Source organism: Melanostigma gelatinosum, assembly GCF_949748355.1.
Source record: "Melanostigma gelatinosum genome assembly, chromosome: 2".
NCBI lineage: Eukaryota > Metazoa > Chordata > Actinopteri > Perciformes > Zoarcidae > Melanostigma > Melanostigma gelatinosum.
The window spans coordinates 28,209,174-28,228,158 of record NC_136635.1 but is presented as its reverse complement, the minus strand read 5'-3'; the positions used below and the strand labels follow the sequence as shown (position 1 = coordinate 28,228,158).

Here is an 18,985-nt window from a genome sequence, read left to right as displayed (position 1 = left end):
TTGTTTGTTTATCAAACTTTTTGTCAGAAATAATCTCCAGTATTGTTGTCAGATCAGTTCAGGCCGGTTGCTCCACCCACTTTGGTCCAGACTTAAATATCTCAACATCTATTGGAGGAATTCCCGTGAAACTTTGTGCAGACATTCATTGTTCCCAGAGGATGAATCCAACTGACTGGTGATCCTCTGACTCCTCCAGTGCTTCAATCAGGTCAAAGTTGTACGCTGTACTTGGTGTTTAGTGCTGATTAGCACACGTTAACATGGTGAACTTAGACGGTAAACATTATACCTGATAAACATCAGCATGTTAGCATCCTGACGTTAGCATTGATTATTATATTAGAACAGCGATTGTTCTGCTTTCAGAGAGGCCGATGAAATACATGGGTCCAAAATATCCTTTCATCTCTGTCCAAAGTAAACCGTGTATCCAAATGTTACCTTCATGGGTTTATAGAAATCTATTTATCATGCTAAAGACGCCTCTCGATCAGCTTAACATGCATGAGCACAGAGCAGAAAACAAGTTTTTCTTTGCTCATGAGTAAAGATATGGTAGGTTTGGAGCTGCGCGGGTTTTCACAGACCAGCGATGCCACTGTATGTAACTGGATTCCAGCTAATTCAGGGAATATGAATTAATGTATGAAGTAACTTTGAGTTCATTGACGGAATATTCATTAAGCGTCAACTCATCACATAATTCATAACACACCCTGGGTCGATTCATGCATCATGACTCATGCATTCGTTAAGCATGTGTGTTTGTACCTTTTGTTATGAAGAGTTATGCACACTTCTCACACTGGAGATGTTGAGCCTACCATCATGGTAGTTTGAATAATAATCACCAGTATTTGGACGCCTGACAAGGTGGTCACAGTTCATTAGATCACTTTCCTCGCGGTGCAGCAGATATACGCACATGCAGTGAGAGTCCAGACCGTGTTGCCTGTGTTTCTGTTGAAGCGCTCCACACACTGGGGGTCTCTGTGGGATTGCCGAATTGTTTCATAACGTCAAGTGGGCACAGCTCCCTCCTGTGGTGCACAGTTGTTGGATATCTGGGGGAGAAACCGTCATTATTGAGCAGGGGGATTTGTTTTTGTTGTTATAAAATATCAGATTGCCGGCAATGATGGATAAGCACAGGGCTGTTGCCATGTCAATCCCTCCGACACGAGTCACACAGGTGTGCACATTCACGCAGTATCTATGGAGCATTTTTCTCAGCAGCGTATGTGTTTGCTGGTGTGAGGACACTGGGAATAAGGCCACTATTATTTGTGCTTACTCGGAAAGGTGTTTTCAAAACGGTGCCGAGCAGCTCAACTCTTTGGTTGTCATGACGTCTCGCCGTAGATAAAAGGGAAAAGTCAACCGTGTGTATGTTGTGTCTGTATGGAAGCCCGAAAGTTCCGATGCAAACGTTCGGTGTTTGATGTCCGTTTGTATGCTTTTTGTGTGTCAATTCAGAGCGAGAGAATAAATTAATTTATATATTTTTTAGGAAATGACAGCTGTTCTATTGTTAAGAAAGAGGACTGTGGCTAATAAAGAGTCTTACGCAGCAGAAATGATCTCAAGGTCAGACTTAAGACGATATCTGCACTCACTGCCTTAAAACATTCACAGGTTCTGTTTCACGGCTCCAATCCGAGAAAAATCATAAAAAGGCTTTTCGAGGAGGGCGAGGAGATGGCGGTGTACAGTAGACCCTTGTCAGTTTGTACAAATATACCAAGTGAAAAAAAATTATTTATTACCTGCATTGAAGAAATTGTTTACTTATTGAATGTTATCTGTTTATGTAGAACATTTTAGATGTAATAAAATGCATTCTGTTATTTCTTTGTGTTTTCCCTCATTTTGAAACGATGGGATTGATCCTTTCTGGAGCAAAATGTTTTCTGTCAAATGCAATTTTAAACTGCCTGTTACACCTAGAAGTGAACACTGGGTGGCAGCAGAGATACAGTTTCATCAACATGTCCCTTGCTGCGATGGCACAAAACCAATTACGCACGCTTTGTTGACTCCAGCCGTTGCTTTCCTGGCTCTGACACGCGCTATATACAATATAAAGATGTAAAATAATGAATGAAGATGTTTAACTTTTGATTAAAAGTGATGGGGAAGCCTCGTGCAACGAGGAGACTATTACGCACAAGACAGATGGACGCGTAAAACCTAATGTTCGCCAATAGACACCTCAACCCCGCCATTCCTGTCGGAGCGGGCAGCAGAGAGGAGAGAAGGGGGCACCACAGGAGGGTGGGGGTGGATACAGATGGAGGAGTTCTGCTGGCATCATGTACTAATGTTTCACTCCAAGATCCAGCTCTACTTTGTCAGATAGATTTGATTTATCTTGAATATAGAAGTGTCCGTGAGCTGCTGACATCATGAATGAGGAAAATGAGAGCGTTTGTTTGAACGGTTCACAGGTTGAGGTCGAATACTTAAGCAACCTGGAGGACATCGACGTGACGGCGGACGGGACCCCGATTCTGAGGTTCCTCATCTGCCTTGTTTATTGTGTTGTCTGCGCTGCGGGTCTGGTGGGCAACGCGCTGGTCCTCTTCTTCATCAGGGTCAAACAAGAGAGGAAGAAGTCCACGGTGAACTTCTTCGTGCTCAACTTGGCGGTGACGGACCTCCAGTTCGTGCTCACTCTGCCCTTCTGGGCCGTGGACACCGTGCTGGACTTCAGCTGGCCGTTTGGAGACGCCATGTGCAAAATCATCCTCTCGGTCACCGTGATGAACATGTACGCCAGCGTGTTTTTTCTCACTGCCATGAGTGTGACCCGCTACTGGTCAGTCGTCTCGGCTCTGAAAAACAGAACCGCGCGAAAGTCCTGTTCCGCCAAATTGACCTGCGCAATAATTTGGACACTGGCGACTCTGGCGACTGCGCCGACGACGATTTTCTCAACTGTCAGCAACGTAACAGGAGAAAAGCTCTGTTTGCTGAGGTTTCCAGGTGGGCAGTACTGGTTGGCACTTTATCACATACAGAAAATACTTGTAGGTTTTGTTTTGCCAATGTCCATCGTGTCCATCAGCTACATCATGCTGCTGCGTTTCATTAGCAATCGGAGTATGAAAACAGACAACCCCAAACGGAGATCCAAAGTTACAAAAGCTATCACCATCGTCGTGTTGTCCTTCTTCCTGTGCTGGATGTCGAACCAGGCCATCACCTTGTGGAGTGTACTGGTCAAACTGAACGTCGCAAACTGGGACAAAGCTTATTACATCGTCCACACGTATGTGTTCCCTCTGACCGTCTGTATGGCTCACACCAACAGCTGTCTGAACCCGATTATTTACTGCCTCATGAGGAAGGAGTTCAGGAATAAACTGAGGAGTCTGATACACAGAGGATGAGGTTGTTTTGGACCTCTGTGAATGATTTGACGAATTGACAAACAGTAACCAAGACGCAACGAGTGCGCACGGCGAACAAATCATGGAGCGAGAGAAGATCAGCTGTCAGAAAGCACAATGAGAACCAGCAACATTGTATGTGAGTATTTACTCCATTCTGCTTATGGAATAATGTAACTTTCATCCGCGTTTTTAAAAGCCTGCGTAATGTTCCTTTTTAATATCGCTGGTTTCCGGCTTTACGCATAGGAAGTGCAAATGTCGTGTTTAAGTATTACACTTGGATGTCCACTGTGGCATTGTTTGTTAAATATCCACTACGAGTGGTGTGTCTCTAGTCAGTCGAAGTGACTGCGTAATTGAAAATTATAATTAACAACAGCTTGCATTGAAGTCGAACGGGTGAAACAGCGCTTTCTACATCCATCTGTGAATGTCTTTGAAAATAATGCAACCAGTGTGCGATACGTGTGTTTACAAGGCAATCGTGGATGCAAACTTCACCTCTTCTGAACCAAAGGAGGATATTTACCAACACACATACTCACGATTCTCACTTCCAACTCCTCATACAGCCTACTGAGTCTTACACTAAAGCTCGTGGACCCCTCTCCCGTGAATTTTGCACGTGTCACGGACGGTGTCAGTTTCCACTTACACAAGCGGCAACCTCCTGTTCTGAAAAGAGAAGCCAATCCGAAAGTGACTTCAACTTGCATTATTTCTGCTGACCAGCAGGGGGCGACTCCTCCAGTTGTAGACAGATTTTACAGAAGTCTGTCAGAAAATGATCCTATCTCACTATTAACAATGTAAAGATGAGTGTATGGTCTCAATTGCTACTTTCAAGTCTTCTTCAACACAGCGTGATGTTCATTTCGTAAATTACAGCCAAAATCTAAGATGGCGATGGCCAAAATGCTGAACTCGAGGCTTCATGACTGCAGCCCACAAACCAATTAGGTAACTTCACGACAGCTATGTCACCCATTGGTTTGTTGACTGACGTTTTGAAGCCTCAAGTTTGGCACTCGGGCAATTGCCATCTTAGTTTTTGGCCGTCGCTATCTTGGTTTTGGCAACCAGAAAAGAAAAAGAGAGGGTTGAGGCCAACCAAATGCTGAGTACAATATTTTTAGGCAACCGGAAATTTAACAATTTACTTTCATGAACTGAAAACACACTTTAAAAGGGGTAAAGTTGTAAGACGAAGACTAGGACAATTCCCAGACCGGACAACAAGTGGTAGCAACCTGTCAACCACAAGATGACCACGCCCTAAAGCATACCCTGCTTTATCATCGATTTTAATCTAAATGGGACCATAAAGAACATCATGCTGTGTTGAAAAAGACTTGAAACTATAGCGATAAAGACCATAAACTCATGTTTACAATGTTTTGCCCCCTGCTGGCCATTTAAAAGAATGCAAGTTTAAGGCACTTCAGCGTTGCCTTAACTTTTCAGACCTCTTGGTTGGTTAGGGTTAGGAAAAGAGCGTTGTTGACGTCAACTTGACTGGCGAACGACTCACAGAGACTCAAGTGACTAGCGTCAACAATGACTCTTGTCAATGTTTACTTTTAGTTTTGCCCCGTGATACGAACAGCGGTCTCCTGGACAAACGTCCTGTTTGTCCTGTGACTGCTTTGTCTACGTTCTGTCTAATGCCGAGGCAGGTGGGTTTGCATTGGCGTTAGTTGAAAGCACCGCGGTGCGTCGGTATCAGACACCGAGGGCCACTGACCAGGCGGTTTTTGACGAGTTGGGATTGAGATCAGATTAGTTACAGGTCATTTTTTTTATTTTTGAAAATAACATGCCAAACAATAAAATGTGTAAAATATGATTGTTGTAAATACACCAAAAAAAAAAACTGTATCCACAACGTGTGATAATAAAAATGTACTCAAGTCGACTCACATGGCTTAGTTTTTCTCTGTAATAATATCTGATTGTGCACGAGTCAAAACAGTAACAGCCTTTGATGTGCAGATGATGAGAAATTATGAGTCTCAATAACTGAAAAGGCCTCGCAGGGGTGTCGCACACGATCCTGGACCCCATGCATAAGCAGTCTGTGGGCCCTGGATACACCATCAACATACAAAGGGTGCAGTAAAAATAGACTTTATAATTGCCTTTCTGCTCGGGAGTTCTCCACTATCCCTCATCGGAGGGAAATTGACTGCATCCAATATCTCTACGTGAGCCGAGTGCACGAAGGCAGAACTGAGATGCAGCGTACATGCACACACTGCTGAGTGTCGATTGAGTTTCATGATAGAAAGCTCTATAGTTGTCTCACAGCATGGGCATTGGCTGTAGCTGTGAATTGAATTCAACTGACTGTAAAATGTTGCGCTGAATTAATTGAAAGGCGACCAATTTTACGAACAGTTTATTGAAAGAAGCTTTTAGAGGAACATTTATTCAGTTTTCTTGTATTTAGGAACTGATAGTTATAGCTATTGGTCATTTTGCAATTATATCGTGGGTAGCCTCATCTCGCTCTCTCTCTCACACACACACACGGCACAAGAACATGTTTCCTTTTACCTTCACTGGTCTCAAAGAAGAAGGCTGTGATGGAAAGTATAGACATTTAAAGTACTGCACTTGAGTACAGTTCTGAGGTACCAGTTGTTTACCTGAGATACTGCCAGACCCCTTTGAATAATATCATGTTGGGAGCCGTGTTGAGGACCTACCTCATTCATAGAAATGCTCTGAATTTAGCAACTTTAAGTTACATTTTGAGACACAAAAGAAGTAAATTGATCTCATAATTCTGAAAAACAAAGCAGTAATTCATAAAATAAAATAAACCTGAACCAGGAAAACATTTCAAGACAAGAAACGTGACCAAAGAAAGAGGCAAAAAACAGCCTCTAGTCATGCCAGCAGAGCTGAAATCCTTTGAAAAATCCTTTCTGATTGTTTCTTTCATCTTTGAGATAAGAATGCATTGCTTTTTTTCAAGTGCTATCAGCTAATTGGCAGATAATAAACAACAATTTAAAATCCCTTCAAATCCATGATTGATATTGAATAGCAATCTAAAAAGACTGCACTACAGACAATAGTCCTGCGTTTAAATCTCTACATGAATAGAAGGTTTGTCAGCAAAATGTACAAAACACACTACAGAAAAATAGCCTGTAAGATTGTCAATACTGATCCATGAGTCTGTGCACAGCATCTGACTGATGTATCTGGTCAAGATGGAGCTAGTTTTAAACTTGATGTACAGTTTATTTAGTCGGGTTGTGAAATTAATGACATTATTCTGAATATTCTTCAATCTTTCAATGAAATATCGGGGCACTTTGTGCAATGCAAAAATCTGGATATTTAATTTCTGGTCGTATGGAGCAAAATAGGGGTAAGTCATGGGTTTATTCCTAAACTTTATTTGACAGTTGTACCAATTCCTAAAATGCTTTAGAGACATTTGTTCTGCCTCCCTCGAGTCTTTTTGACATTGTATCATGATTATTTGCCTTTTCTCACAAAGTTCCTCTTGATTAATCTCTACAAGATAAGTTCATAAAGTATATTAACTTGACTTTCCCTCCCCACAAACAAATGCACAATATTTGAACTGTTGAAAAGATGTTTATTGGTCTTGGACGGGGGAATTAATTATGTCTGTTAGAGCTGGTACTCATTGGGTTTTTCATTGATCTTGCACAAATACAACAACAGTCCATCTCATGAGATTAAACCTACATCTCCTAGCTGATGCAGTGAGCTTGTTTTATCTTAATTTGTCTTACAATGGCAAAACATGGGAAAAGTGACAAATATATCCGTTTAATATTGCAGAGACTCACAGACATCAGTTCAAGGCTACACATGGTGTCTACTTAACATCATTTGAGCCATTTGGTGGTTTGTCAACCCAATTAAAAATACAACTAAGAAGTACGTCAAATATCCAATTCACATGACAATGACAAAACTCTAAATTCAGAGTTCATGAGAATTTTTTTTTTTGGGAAAAAAAAAGGCCACGGGCCAGAAAAGGCTGAGAAACACTGGTGTGGTGACTCCACAAAAATGTCATCTTTATTTCAGTCTGTTTCTCAACAACCTAGCTCAGTTTTCTCAGGCTAAAAGGTAATCGTGTAATGTGGAAACCTTTGGAAGAAGGTGATCTTACACCCACGTACAATTTCAAATCAAAACCAAAGCTACAAAGGTTTCTCGGTATTCAAAATAGAAAGAATATGCAATGTACAGAGATAATATTCCAAAAAAGATGTACGTTAATGTGTATAATGTTAAGACATCAATGTAATGTGTAGTGTGTATGGGGGGTGGGATACGGGTCCTTGTCAGTTGGTGTCTCGGGCCTTGTTGATTTACTTGGAACAGAGTATTTTACAGTGTTGTAGTACTTTTACTGGAAGGATCGAAATACTGTGTGAACCATGGGGTGATCCACAAATGAAAATACAATTGAGTAAATTTCAATAAAATATAAATAACAATAAACAAAAAAATGAACGCTTACAATTCTAATTGCATTGGGGATAAAAATACTTTTTCTATTTTTGCATGTAAATACCACCAGCTTGTCTGTAAGATCTGTCGTCTGATTGTTTTTACTTTTTCCGACTTTCTGCACGAGCCCCATGAATGCACCACCGGTCTCCATGTTGGTCACGTGACCCCAGCGGGCAGGCGGGCTTATTCTCAGCTTCTCCTTCGCTTTTTTTGGGCACCAATGTCGGAGGTGTTTGTGCCTGGAGGAAATGGACTCTGGCAATGCTATATGGATTTGATCGTTCAGAGATCCGATCAGTTGAGTCTGTGAATGGCGCCAAAACAGGACCCTAAACCTAAATTTCAAGAAGGTCGGTAAACGTTACAGAGAGATGATGATGATGATGATGCCTGGAGGGGGGCGGGTTTGTTGTTGTTGATGTTGCTGGTCCTGCTCGACAATAGTGGTCTCCAGGGAGGTAGACAGAGCCCACAGAGCCTTTATTATCGTCCGTAGATGTGAAGAATTAATTTAAAACACACTCTACATTGACACTTATCAAAGCGTAGCACCCTAAAGTGAAGCTTAGGGTGTAAAACAGCCGTTGACGTTAAGCTAACGGCTAGCTAGCTTGTTATTTATGCTAAGAGCTAAACCTTTATCCAGTCACTGACACACAAGAGTCTCTGAAATACAGTCAGTCCAGTTTATATCAGTTTAAAATACATCTGAGGACTCTCATGGTAGCCTGACGAGTACGTATCCTTCAATTGTGGTATTCTTGTTGTTTTTCTTCTCATTTTGTCTTCCTCTCGTCGCAGGTGAAAGAGTCCTGTGCTTTCATGGGCCATTGCTCTATGAGGCAAAGGTTTGTTTTCGATACACACGTGTTTTATTAGATGATTATTGAACTGCAAAATACACAAATGTGAGCCAACGATTGACGCAGACCTGTGTGTGTGTGTGTTTTCTTCTTTTTCAACAGTGTGTAAAGATCAACATAAAGGATAAACTGATTAAATACTTCATTCATTACAGCGGATGGAACAAAAAGTGAGCATCTCATGCAGTTCGTTTTGCTTTCTTGTTCTCAGATCATCTGCTGTGAATATGATCAGTGTGGACTTATCTTTATGTTCACTGTGATGGAGTTTCACTGTCTGATGTTTCTTCTTGCAGCTGGGATGAATGGGTTCCTGAAAGCAGAGTTCTCAAATATGTGGACAGCAACCTTGCGAAACAAAAAGAGCTTCAAAAGGCCAATCAGTGAGTATGAAGAGACGATGAAGAAGTTATTTTCTTGTGAGACACACTCCCTGATGTTAAATCTTTTGTCATTTCCCCCCAAATAGCTTCAACATTAACAAAATAGTAGCATAATTTCCTTTACAAGTTGAAACGCAGTGATTTTGACATTGTAGCATATGGACAAATGTTAGTAATACACATTTTAAGTGGATTTATCTCATCCTCACTACTTTTTCTTCTTCCCCAGGGACCATTATGTTGAGGGAAAGATGAGGGGATTAGCACCAAGCAAGAAGATTGCTGCTGTGCAGCAGAAAAATGTTGATCTGTAAGTATCCACATGGTTTTCCCATCTCCAATAATTCCACATATTGCAAACGCATCATGTAAGCAGACATAATGTTGGCCTCACGATATATATGGACTGAAGTAAAGCGTGCATGTATGTACTGAATGTAGTCACTCTACATGTGTCATATCAAGTCGTCCTTATTTACTGACTCACTGTTTTCTGCGTCCTAGGAAAGTGAAAAAGGCAAAGCAGAAGAGTGAGTGTAAAGTTTCTGCATCACGTGTTCTTTCTTTATGTTAATCTAAAAATCACAAATCTGCCTCGAAGGGCAGTTAGTGTTACTCATCAAAATGGTTGACTGACTACACACAGACTTGATGTTGACCTGCTCATCCGTCGTGCCTGAAAGCACTCTCCTATTTTGGGAACTTGTTATGGATTTGCAACAACCTGCCAGACGTGTTTTATGAACACCTTTTGTTTTCTTCATAATTTGTGTGTGCTGTAACTTGATGTTTGGTTTTAGCCCCGGGGCCGGGTGAAGGCACCAGCAGCGGAGAAACGCCGCTGGGACCACGGAAGAAGAGGGCTCGGGTTGATCCCACTGTGGAGAGTGTATGTATCATCAGTTATTAACTCTGTGGACACACATGAAGACAGACATACCTGCGGATATATAGCTTAAACAATGGCGTTTTGTTGATGTACAAAGCTGGGAAAATGTAACAACTTTGTTTTAAGGAGTCATTTTGATCACTAGGCTTCTGAACAGTCAATGATTGAAACCATCAACTGTGAGCCGAGTGATGAAATATTGAGATGTTAGGGTTAAAATGCCCTTTAGATTAGATATTTCAAACGAAGGACTCTAAATATAAAGCGTTCCCGTTCTTTCTCATTTCGTCTGGCTCACAAAGTTGCTTGAGAAGTTTGTGCGTGAGTTTGAACGATGCACCCTGTGGGCCACAGCAGGTGATTGTCGGGATTCTTTGACCGCTGATTTCTTTCTGGTGAGATAAATTATTCAGTTTCCCAAAGAGAGCAAGAAATAGAGTTAAATGTTGGCAGACATGTAATCATGACCTGCATACCAACCAGGGTGTCTTTAACGTCATTAAAGATCAGAACATTTTTCACAGAAGGACGTTATTCTTGTCTATAAGACCTGCCGGCAGCAGGAAAGAAGTGTTGCATTCTGGGATATTATAGATGGAAATAAAACACAGCGACTTATTGTAGAAATTTTATTTGCACTAATATGTCTTGCACCTGTATTATTTAATCGTCCCAAGATCTTGATATAATTCAGTTATGTTGAAGTAAATATAATAAAGAAAATATATTTACATGAATGTGAAAAAAGAATACCTGCATTTGAAATAAGAAATGCTTTTTTTTTTTTGAGAGAGAGAGAGAAATGCAAAATGTTCTTGGAGGAGACGCTTTCTTGCTCCCAAACACCCATTTTTAATAATAATCAACAATCAACCATGTGTGTCCAGGAGGAGATGTTCACCAACCGCGTGGAGGTGAAAGTGAAGATTCCTGAAGAGATGAAACCCTGGCTGGTGGACGACTGGGACCTCATCACCCGACAGAAACAGGTGGGGTGGGGGGGGTGGGGGGGGGACGACACACCAACAAACCAGAAGGCAAGGCAAGGCAAGTTTATTTGTATAGCACATTTCAACAACAAGGTAATTCAAAGTGCTTCACATAAAACCATTAAAAGCATCAAAACACAAGGCAAAGGAAAATGAGATTTCAAAAACAATTAAAAAACAGTGTAAGAAATAAAATGCAGTAGTAAAATGCAGAAATGCAGGAAATTGATTAGTATATTAATTGAACGTGGTTCAATTAAAGGCAGCAGCAAACTGAAAGGTCTTCAATCTTGATTTAAATGAGCTGAGGGTCTCAGCAGACCTGCAGCTTTCTGGGACTTTGTTCCAGATATGTGGAGCAGAAAAACTGAACGCTGCTTCTCCATGTTTAGTTCTGACTCTGGGAACAGAAAGTAGACCGGTCCCAGACGACCTGAGGGGTCGGGATGGTTCATAAGGTAGTAGCAGATCAGAGATGTATTTTGGTCCCAAACCATTCAGTGCTTTGTAAACCAACAGCAGGATTTTAAAGTCAATTCTTTGTTGGACAGGAAGCCAGTGCAAAGACCTCAGAACTGGAGTGATGTGGTCCACCCTCCTGGTCTTAGTGAGGACTCGAGCTGCAGCGTTCTGAATCAGCTGCAGCTTTCTGACGGACTTTTTACAGAGACCTGTAAACACACCGTTACAGTAGTCCAGTCTGCTGAAGATAAATGCGTGGACAAGTTTTTCCAAATCCTGTTGAGACATAAGTCCTCTAATCCTTGATATGTTCTTCAGGTGATAGTTGGCTGATTTTGTAATTGTCTTGATATGGCTGTTCAGGTTGAGGTCTGAATCCATAACTACACCTAGATTTCTGGCTTGGTTTGTGGGTTTTAACATCAGTGACTGAAGCTGAGCGGTGATTTTCAATTGTTCGTCCTTGGTACCAAAAACAATAACTTCTGTTTTATCATTGTTTAATTGAAGAAAATTCTGGCACATCCAGTTGTTGATTTGTTCAATGCAGTTACGCAGCCCTTGTATGGGATTATAGTCCCCTGGTGACATAGTTATGTATATTTGTGTGTCGTCTGCATAATTATGATAACACACTTTGTTGTTTTCCATAATCTGAGCTAGTGGAAGCATGTAGATGTTGAACAGAAGAGGCCCCAGTATTGAGCCTTGGGGAACACCACATGTCATTTTAGTCAGCTCTGATGTGTAATCAGCTACAGACACAAAGTATTCTCGGTCCTTCAAGTAGGATTCAAACCAGTTAAGTGCTGTGCCAGAGAGTCCCACCCAGATGTTTAGTCTTTCTAGGAGTATGGCATGGTCGACCGTGTCGAATGCAGCACTGAGATCTAGTAACACAGAGACTGAACTTCTGCCATTGTCTATGTTGAAGTGGATGTCGTTGAAGACCTTAACAAGAGCAGTTTCAGTGCTGTGGTGCTGTCGAAAGCCTGACTGGAAAACATCAAAGCAGTTATTTACGGTCAAGAAGTCGGTCAGCTGTTGGAAAACCGCTTTTTCAATTATTTTACTTAAAAATGGGAGGTTTGATATTGGCCTATAATTTTTCATCGTTGCGGAATCTAAATTAGCTTTCTTTAGGAGCGGTTTAATAAGTGCAGTTTTTAGGGCTTGTGGGAAGACACCTGAGAGAAGGGATGTGTTTACAATTTGTAAAAGATCAGTGGTCATGCAGTTTGAAATAGTCCAGAGTGTGCCCCCTGTTGTGGGTGGGTCCTGTCACATGCTGAGTCAGATCATAGTTATCAAGGACACCACATAGTTCTATAGACTCTCTGTCCTGGGGATTATCAACATGGATATTAAAGTCACCAACAATAACAACACAGTCAAAATCAATACAGATTACAGACAGCAGTTCAGTAAACTCATCAAAGAAGGTTGCACAGTATTTAGGCGGTCTGTAAATGTTTAGGAATAAAGCTTGAGTGGAATTCAGAGCCACATATTCAAAAGAACTAAAATGACCAAAGGACATCTGCTTGCATTGAAGAGAATCATTAAATAAAACAGCAACTCCACCTCCTTTCTTATGCGCTCTTGTTTCGCTCATGAAACTGAAGTTGTGAGGTGTTGATTCAATAAGAACAGCTGCACTGTTATCTTGATTTAACCAAGTTTCAGTTAAAAACAAAATGTCCAGTTTGTGCCTAACAATAAAATCATTGATTAAAAATGTTTTTCCTGACAGAGACTTGACATTTAATAAAGCTAAGTTTAATGTGGTTAAAGCTTTCTTTGCCCAATTTATTTGGACAGGCTGACGAGGAATGTATGCTAAGATTGATAACTTTGCATGTTTACTATTGTATCGCAGCCTCACCTTTCTTTTTCTATAAACTTGTTTTGAGTCCATGGTAGAGTGGTATCATTCCCACACAGTCCATTTACTTCCGCGTTTACTTCTAGTCGGTAGATTTTTGTTTCCAAGACTGCAATCTTCTGTAGGAGTTTGTAGTAGTCATCCGTGGAGAAGGGAGGCATCTTGCTGCTCCTTAGCTTTAACTTAGCTGCTAGTTAGCATTAGCCAACAATCCAAATAGCTCGACGACTTTCTGGATTTGTCTTCACTCAAACGTTGAAGAGTGATATATGTGATATATCTGGCAAATTGAAGCAAGAAAATGCAAGCAGAGGCAAGAGCAAGCAGCAAAGCGACTGCACTCTCTCATCAAGGTCGTTGAAGGAGTTCATGTTTGATTTACTTCAGCTACGATTAGCTGAGAGCTTAGATGTCTGTGTGTTACACATTCTTACAGACATCCACCTGTGACAAATTAAATGATGGAAATTCCTGTTTAACGATCTTGGACTGTGTCAAAACCAATCAATCCTCAACTCTTTAGTCAAGGAATGTTTAAATCCTCTCAGAGAGCAGATTGACTCGGAATCTCATCTGGTGTGTAGAATCAGATCTGTTGTTTAGATGACATTGGACACAAACAATGTACATTACTGACCATAATTTGCCATTAAAAACTCTTCAATAGGTGGTAGAATGGCAAGCTGCACATCAGATCTGTACAATGTAGCACTGACAGGAAATGTCACAATTAAACTGAAAATGATAAGTGGAGTCAAAACATGCTTGAAAGTGAGGAACACTGATATTTTTTCAATGTCTCAATCAAGGTTTTCTGTTGCTTCCAGTTATTTCATCTGCCTGCTAAGAAGAATATAGAGACTGTTTTGGAGGACTATGCAAACTATAAGAAATCAAAAGGAAACTCGGACAACAAGTAAGAATAAACACCCTGACTTTCTTCAAAAGATCTTCATGTCATCCTCCCCATCAATGTCCTTAACTTAAAGTTTAACTTTGGTATTTGTCAACCTGGACCCTATTTTCCCATGTTTTTACTGCTGCAGTCACTTTTTAGTGTATATATTTAGTGTACTGTTTAGCTGTAAAATTAGTAAGATTGTGGCTCGACTGTTATCAACATGGCGACTTTGTCACAAACGTTTCATTTTTACAGCTCAACAGAATTCCACAAGGAGCACTTAAAGGAGGCAGAGGAGCCTGAGATGATATGCCTCATGTGCTGTCAGCTTTGACTTCCTTCTATGAAATGAATAACAGTTTAGACTCAATCCTGTGCAATTTACCCAGCATGGTACCACTTTATGAACATGATTGGACGCCCTGCTGAATTTGGAAATATTTAAATGACCATAATTCAAGTTGTTTTAGCACATTTACAGCAAATCATACATGCTGCTGGCCATTTTCCTAAATAACGGCTACAATTTGATTCGATTCATTTCAGTAAGTTGTGAAAATGCACTTGATACGGATGGATACTTGCTTCAAACGCAAGAGCATGCGATGAAAAGCATATCCAGTTTGATGGAGGGGGTGGTGTTACACACTAATGCCGTTATACTCGTATCTGTTCAACCAGCAGCATGATGCTAGCGTTGATTGATTTCCTATCTCAAGAACGCTTTTGTGACTTCTTTCCCTCCCCTCCGCTCAGGGAGTACGCAGTAAACGAAGTTGTGTCGGGGATTCGGGAGTACTTCAACGTCATGCTGGGCACTCAGCTGCTTTACAAGTTTGAGAGGCCGCAGTATGCTGAGATCCTGGCCGAACACCCAGACATGCCGATGTCGCAGGTGTACGGAGCTCCACACTTGCTGCGTCTATTTGGTACGGACCGTGGACACACTGACACACACACACACACACACACATTTACCTTTACACATGCACCTCACACACATTTCAACCATCGCTTTGACATGAGTGAGTGATGGATTGTTTCTAACATCGTGCAGAAACTCAAGCACCTACCTGTATTATAAGTGCTTTCAAACCATTGAATTGGATTCTTTGAAGTGTCTTTTCATACAGGCAAAGTGACACACACACACACACACACACACACACGCACACACACAGGGTTTAAAAATGTATTTCTTATTTTGACATTAGAATCGAGTTGGCAAACAATCAGAAGGTCATGAGGAAGAGGCTGTCCTCATGACTAATGACTGCTCTCTATGAAGTGACCAATGCTGTCACAGTAGCTGACGTCAAATTGCCCTGACTGACTGAGGTTGAGCAACTTTCACAATACGTCCTGTGAAGAGAGAGATTTGTCCACCAGCAGAGATTTCTACTGAGGTAGCTTTCCCTTTGATATCTCTGGTTGTATCCGGTAACGTTGTAAATCAATGACTGCTCGATGGGAATCAATACAAGATCCGTACCCCAAATGTCAATAAGAAGCTTGATTTGTACCGTATTCTATTTAATGGATTAGCCAAAAAAACCCGAAATAACCCTTTGTAATTGTATCTACATTAACAGGATGCTGCAGTTGTGTCAGATATACTCATGAGTATGACAAGTTATGATCTCCGACAGGAGAATCATGCGATTGTTTATCAGATTGGGTGCCTGTTCGGCACCCAAAGACACTGTTAATTCTGTGTCTTTTGTTATTGGGCATCAACCTCACGTTTACGCACGGAACGTCAATAAGTCGACTTGGAGCCAAAATATAAACGCTTCAAGCCGCAGTTACGCCCGCGAGACGGAGCTGAGACGCACAGAGCCGGTGGAGACATCTGCACAGAGTACAATGAGAGCGCACCTGTTGCAAACACATCTGATACACTTGCAGTCTAAACGGTGGGTCAGCCAATTATGGGTTGTATTCATTCAACCCATCGTTACAACAGTGCTCATTGAAGACACACTTGGTGCAGATCGCTTTCTGGTTTAATGCAATTTCTATGAAGCCTTTTTACATTCACACAGTATTTAAAGAAAACATTCCTGAGACTCTTTCAGTCCGCAGTCTCTTTCTGCGTTGCTCCTCACACGTTTCTTTCTGCGTTGCTCCTCACACATGTCTCCTCATGTTTCTTTCTGCGTTGCTCCTCACACATGTCTCATGTTTCTTTCTGCGTTGCTCCTCACACATGTCTCCTTATGTTTCTTTCTGCGTTGCTCCTCACACATGTCTCCTCATGTTTCTTTCTGCGTTGCTCCTCACACATGTCTCCTCATGTTTCTTTCTGCGTTGCTCCTCACACACGTCTCTTTCTGCGTTGCTCCTCACACATGTCTCCTCATGTTTCTTTCTGCGTTGCTCCTCACACATGTCTCCTCATGTTTCTTTCTGCGTTGCTCCTCACACGTCTCCTTCTGCGTCCCCCAACAGTTCGTATTGGAGCCATGCTGGCCTACACTCCACTGGACGAGAAGAGTCTGGCTTTGCTGCTCAATTACCTCCAAGATTTCCTCAAGTAAGGTTTAACTGCCCCCACAGAGACTCCGTGTCATGTTTGGAATTGTCCTGTTACATCCACGCTCTCATTAGTGCAGCCAGGTTGTTAAAAATGCTCAAAGCATGAAATAGATTTTTTTGCCCTGGATGCATTTAATGCCGTGCAGCTCTAAAGTTCGGCTTCCTTTTGTTTAAAATGCTTTCACAGATGATGGTCTGTGTGATGTTTCATGTTTGTTTGATTTAGATTTTACATAATTTATCAAAAAACAAAGTTTGACCAGCACTGCAGACATGTATTTACAGTCTGAAGTAAATACAATTCTCCGTATTGTATTTTAAGCTGAAACACCCGACTAGTCAATTGATTGATGGTGAACACGTTCATTTTTTTCAATAATTACACTGTTATGTATGGCAGCATGACTTTACTCAGACCAGTATCATTCACACTGTTAAACCAGAGGCACCACATCAGACAAACAGATCCGTGTTAATTCAGTCTGCTCTTCAGGCTAGAAGTCACAGACATAGCTGCATTCATAGTTTATATATACAGTGTATGTATATATATATATATATATATATATATATATATATATATATATATGTATATATATATATATATATATGTATATATATATATATATATATATATATATATTATATATTCATATTTATAAAGCATTGAGGAAGGCTATCTTGTTAAAAAACCTGCTGTCATCTCTTGAGCTGTGTGACTTTTTCTGAATTAAACAGATTTCCAATAGAATTCTACATTTATTGAGGCAAACACATAATAATATAATAATGTCACTCATCCCATAGCCACAGTACAGTCATTTCCATTTCTACAGGTTTGTTGTTCCATACAAAAGTGAAAGAAACACAAAATTATATATTTTCTGTCTGTTTTCTCGTTGTCCACTCCCCAGTAGATACCATCTTATCTGAAACGTACTTTCTATATTTTAAACACTTGTCTTGGACACGACAACTGTTGAGGGACAAATGTTGTTTTGCAATGCCCTTTTTCTGTCCCACTCCACAATGACGATCCATTTTGACATTTCCTCCAGGTACCTGGTGAAGAATTCATCCACCCTCTTGACTGCCACCGATTACGAGGTCGCGCCCCCAGAGTACCACCGCAAGGCCGTGTGAGCGCTCTCGGCGCTCCTGTTAAGAGACCTCTTTACTCCACATGTAGAATAACCTTTACTTCCCCTGTGAGTGCAGACTTGGAGGACATTGTTCCCCTGAACTGATCCGCTCCCTCCACAAAGGTCTCAGGAGCTTGTCGCTCACAAAAAAAGTATTTTTTAGTTGAGTCTCTCTCCACTTTTCTCTCTTTGTTCTTTTTTTTTTTTTCTGTTGACAAGTTACTGTTTCCACAAGCAGCACTTAGGTGTTTTTAGATATTTGTTACTGTTGCATGTATGTATTTATTAGCGTTCGTTCTGCCACACGAGGTGCAATTTAATGCTGGACCACATGGTCGTCACTCAGCAGTTGATGTTTTTGTATCTTGTTCATTTGTATCAATTTGTAAAAAAAATAAAACAAAAAATGTTTCTACACAATTGATACGGTTTACTGTGTTGTTCTTCTTATAATATAAATATGAATTATTTGTTGTCATCACTGTTAAATGAAGGAGGAAAGAATCGCCTGCAGCAATGTGTCAAGAAGAAAAACAACGGAGAGACGCGTTTAACGGCAGGTAGCATTTACGCTAGTCGGTTAAATATTTCCTCAAAGTGAAGACCACGACATTATAAAAGACAACATTCCGCTGCATTTCATTGATGAACCCAAACGTTTGATGGTGATTTCAGCAAAAATGTTCAACGTTTTTTTTTTTTTCAATCACCAGCGTTAAAGTTTGTTGTAATCCAACTCATGTTAAAGTGGCAAATACTGCCGAAGGAGGTAACACCATCTATGGCCCGCTGATTAAAGTATTGCAATATTTATATATTTACAGTATTACAAAAGTGCTACATTGCAGTTTCCTCCATTGTATAGACACACAAATAGAACTATGCACACAATTATGAAAACCTGACGTTCTCACTCAAAGAAATATTCTTATCAATCTATTCATTTATTGATTGACTCGTTGCTCTAGTATTGTGTGATTAGACATCACAAGGGGGCAGAGTTTCCCCCTTTTTGTATATTTATTT

At 40.8% G+C, this 18,985-nt stretch overlaps 2 protein-coding genes across 2 annotated transcripts; both read left to right on the top strand.

Moving 5' to 3' along the window:
- Positions 1 to 2,408: 2,408 nt before the first annotated feature.
- On the top strand, positions 2,409 to 3,395 carry rxfp3.3a1 (relaxin family peptide receptor 3.3a1; the record flags this gene model as incomplete). The annotated part of the gene is made up of 1 exon (XM_079285671.1): positions 2,409 to 3,395. One exon carries the CDS (start codon positions 2,409 to 2,411, stop codon positions 3,393 to 3,395), a length of 987 nt encoding a protein of 328 aa, XP_079141797.1.
- Positions 3,396 to 8,119: 4,724 nt separating this feature from the next.
- On the top strand, positions 8,120 to 18,327 carry LOC306790637 (mortality factor 4-like protein 1). Its single transcript, XM_079287067.1, has 12 exons — positions 8,120 to 8,257; positions 8,709 to 8,755; positions 8,873 to 8,940; positions 9,067 to 9,153; positions 9,383 to 9,463; positions 9,658 to 9,683; positions 9,954 to 10,042; positions 10,930 to 11,031; positions 14,206 to 14,294; positions 15,036 to 15,208; positions 16,731 to 16,815; positions 17,876 to 18,327. The coding sequence occupies exons 1-12, from the start codon at positions 8,218 to 8,220 to the stop codon at positions 17,958 to 17,960; spliced, it is 972 nt and encodes a 323-aa protein (XP_079143193.1). The 5' UTR covers positions 8,120 to 8,217; the 3' UTR covers positions 17,961 to 18,327.
- Positions 18,328 to 18,985: the final 658 nt, after the last annotated feature.

What these genes read in the sequence shown, in the direction of transcription:
- LOC306790637 (XM_079287067.1), top strand. Translation starts at nt 8,218, where the DNA reads ATGGCGCCAAAACAGGACCCTAAACCTAAATTTCAAGAAG. An exon ending in TTGATCCCACTGTGGAGAGT is followed by an intron (nt 10,043 to 10,929) that starts GTATGTATCATC and finishes ATGTGTGTCCAG; the next exon opens with GAGGAGATGTTCACCAACCG. An exon ending in ACACTTGCTGCGTCTATTTG is followed by an intron (nt 15,209 to 16,730) that starts GTACGGACCGTG and finishes GTCCCCCAACAG; the next exon opens with TTCGTATTGGAGCCATGCTG.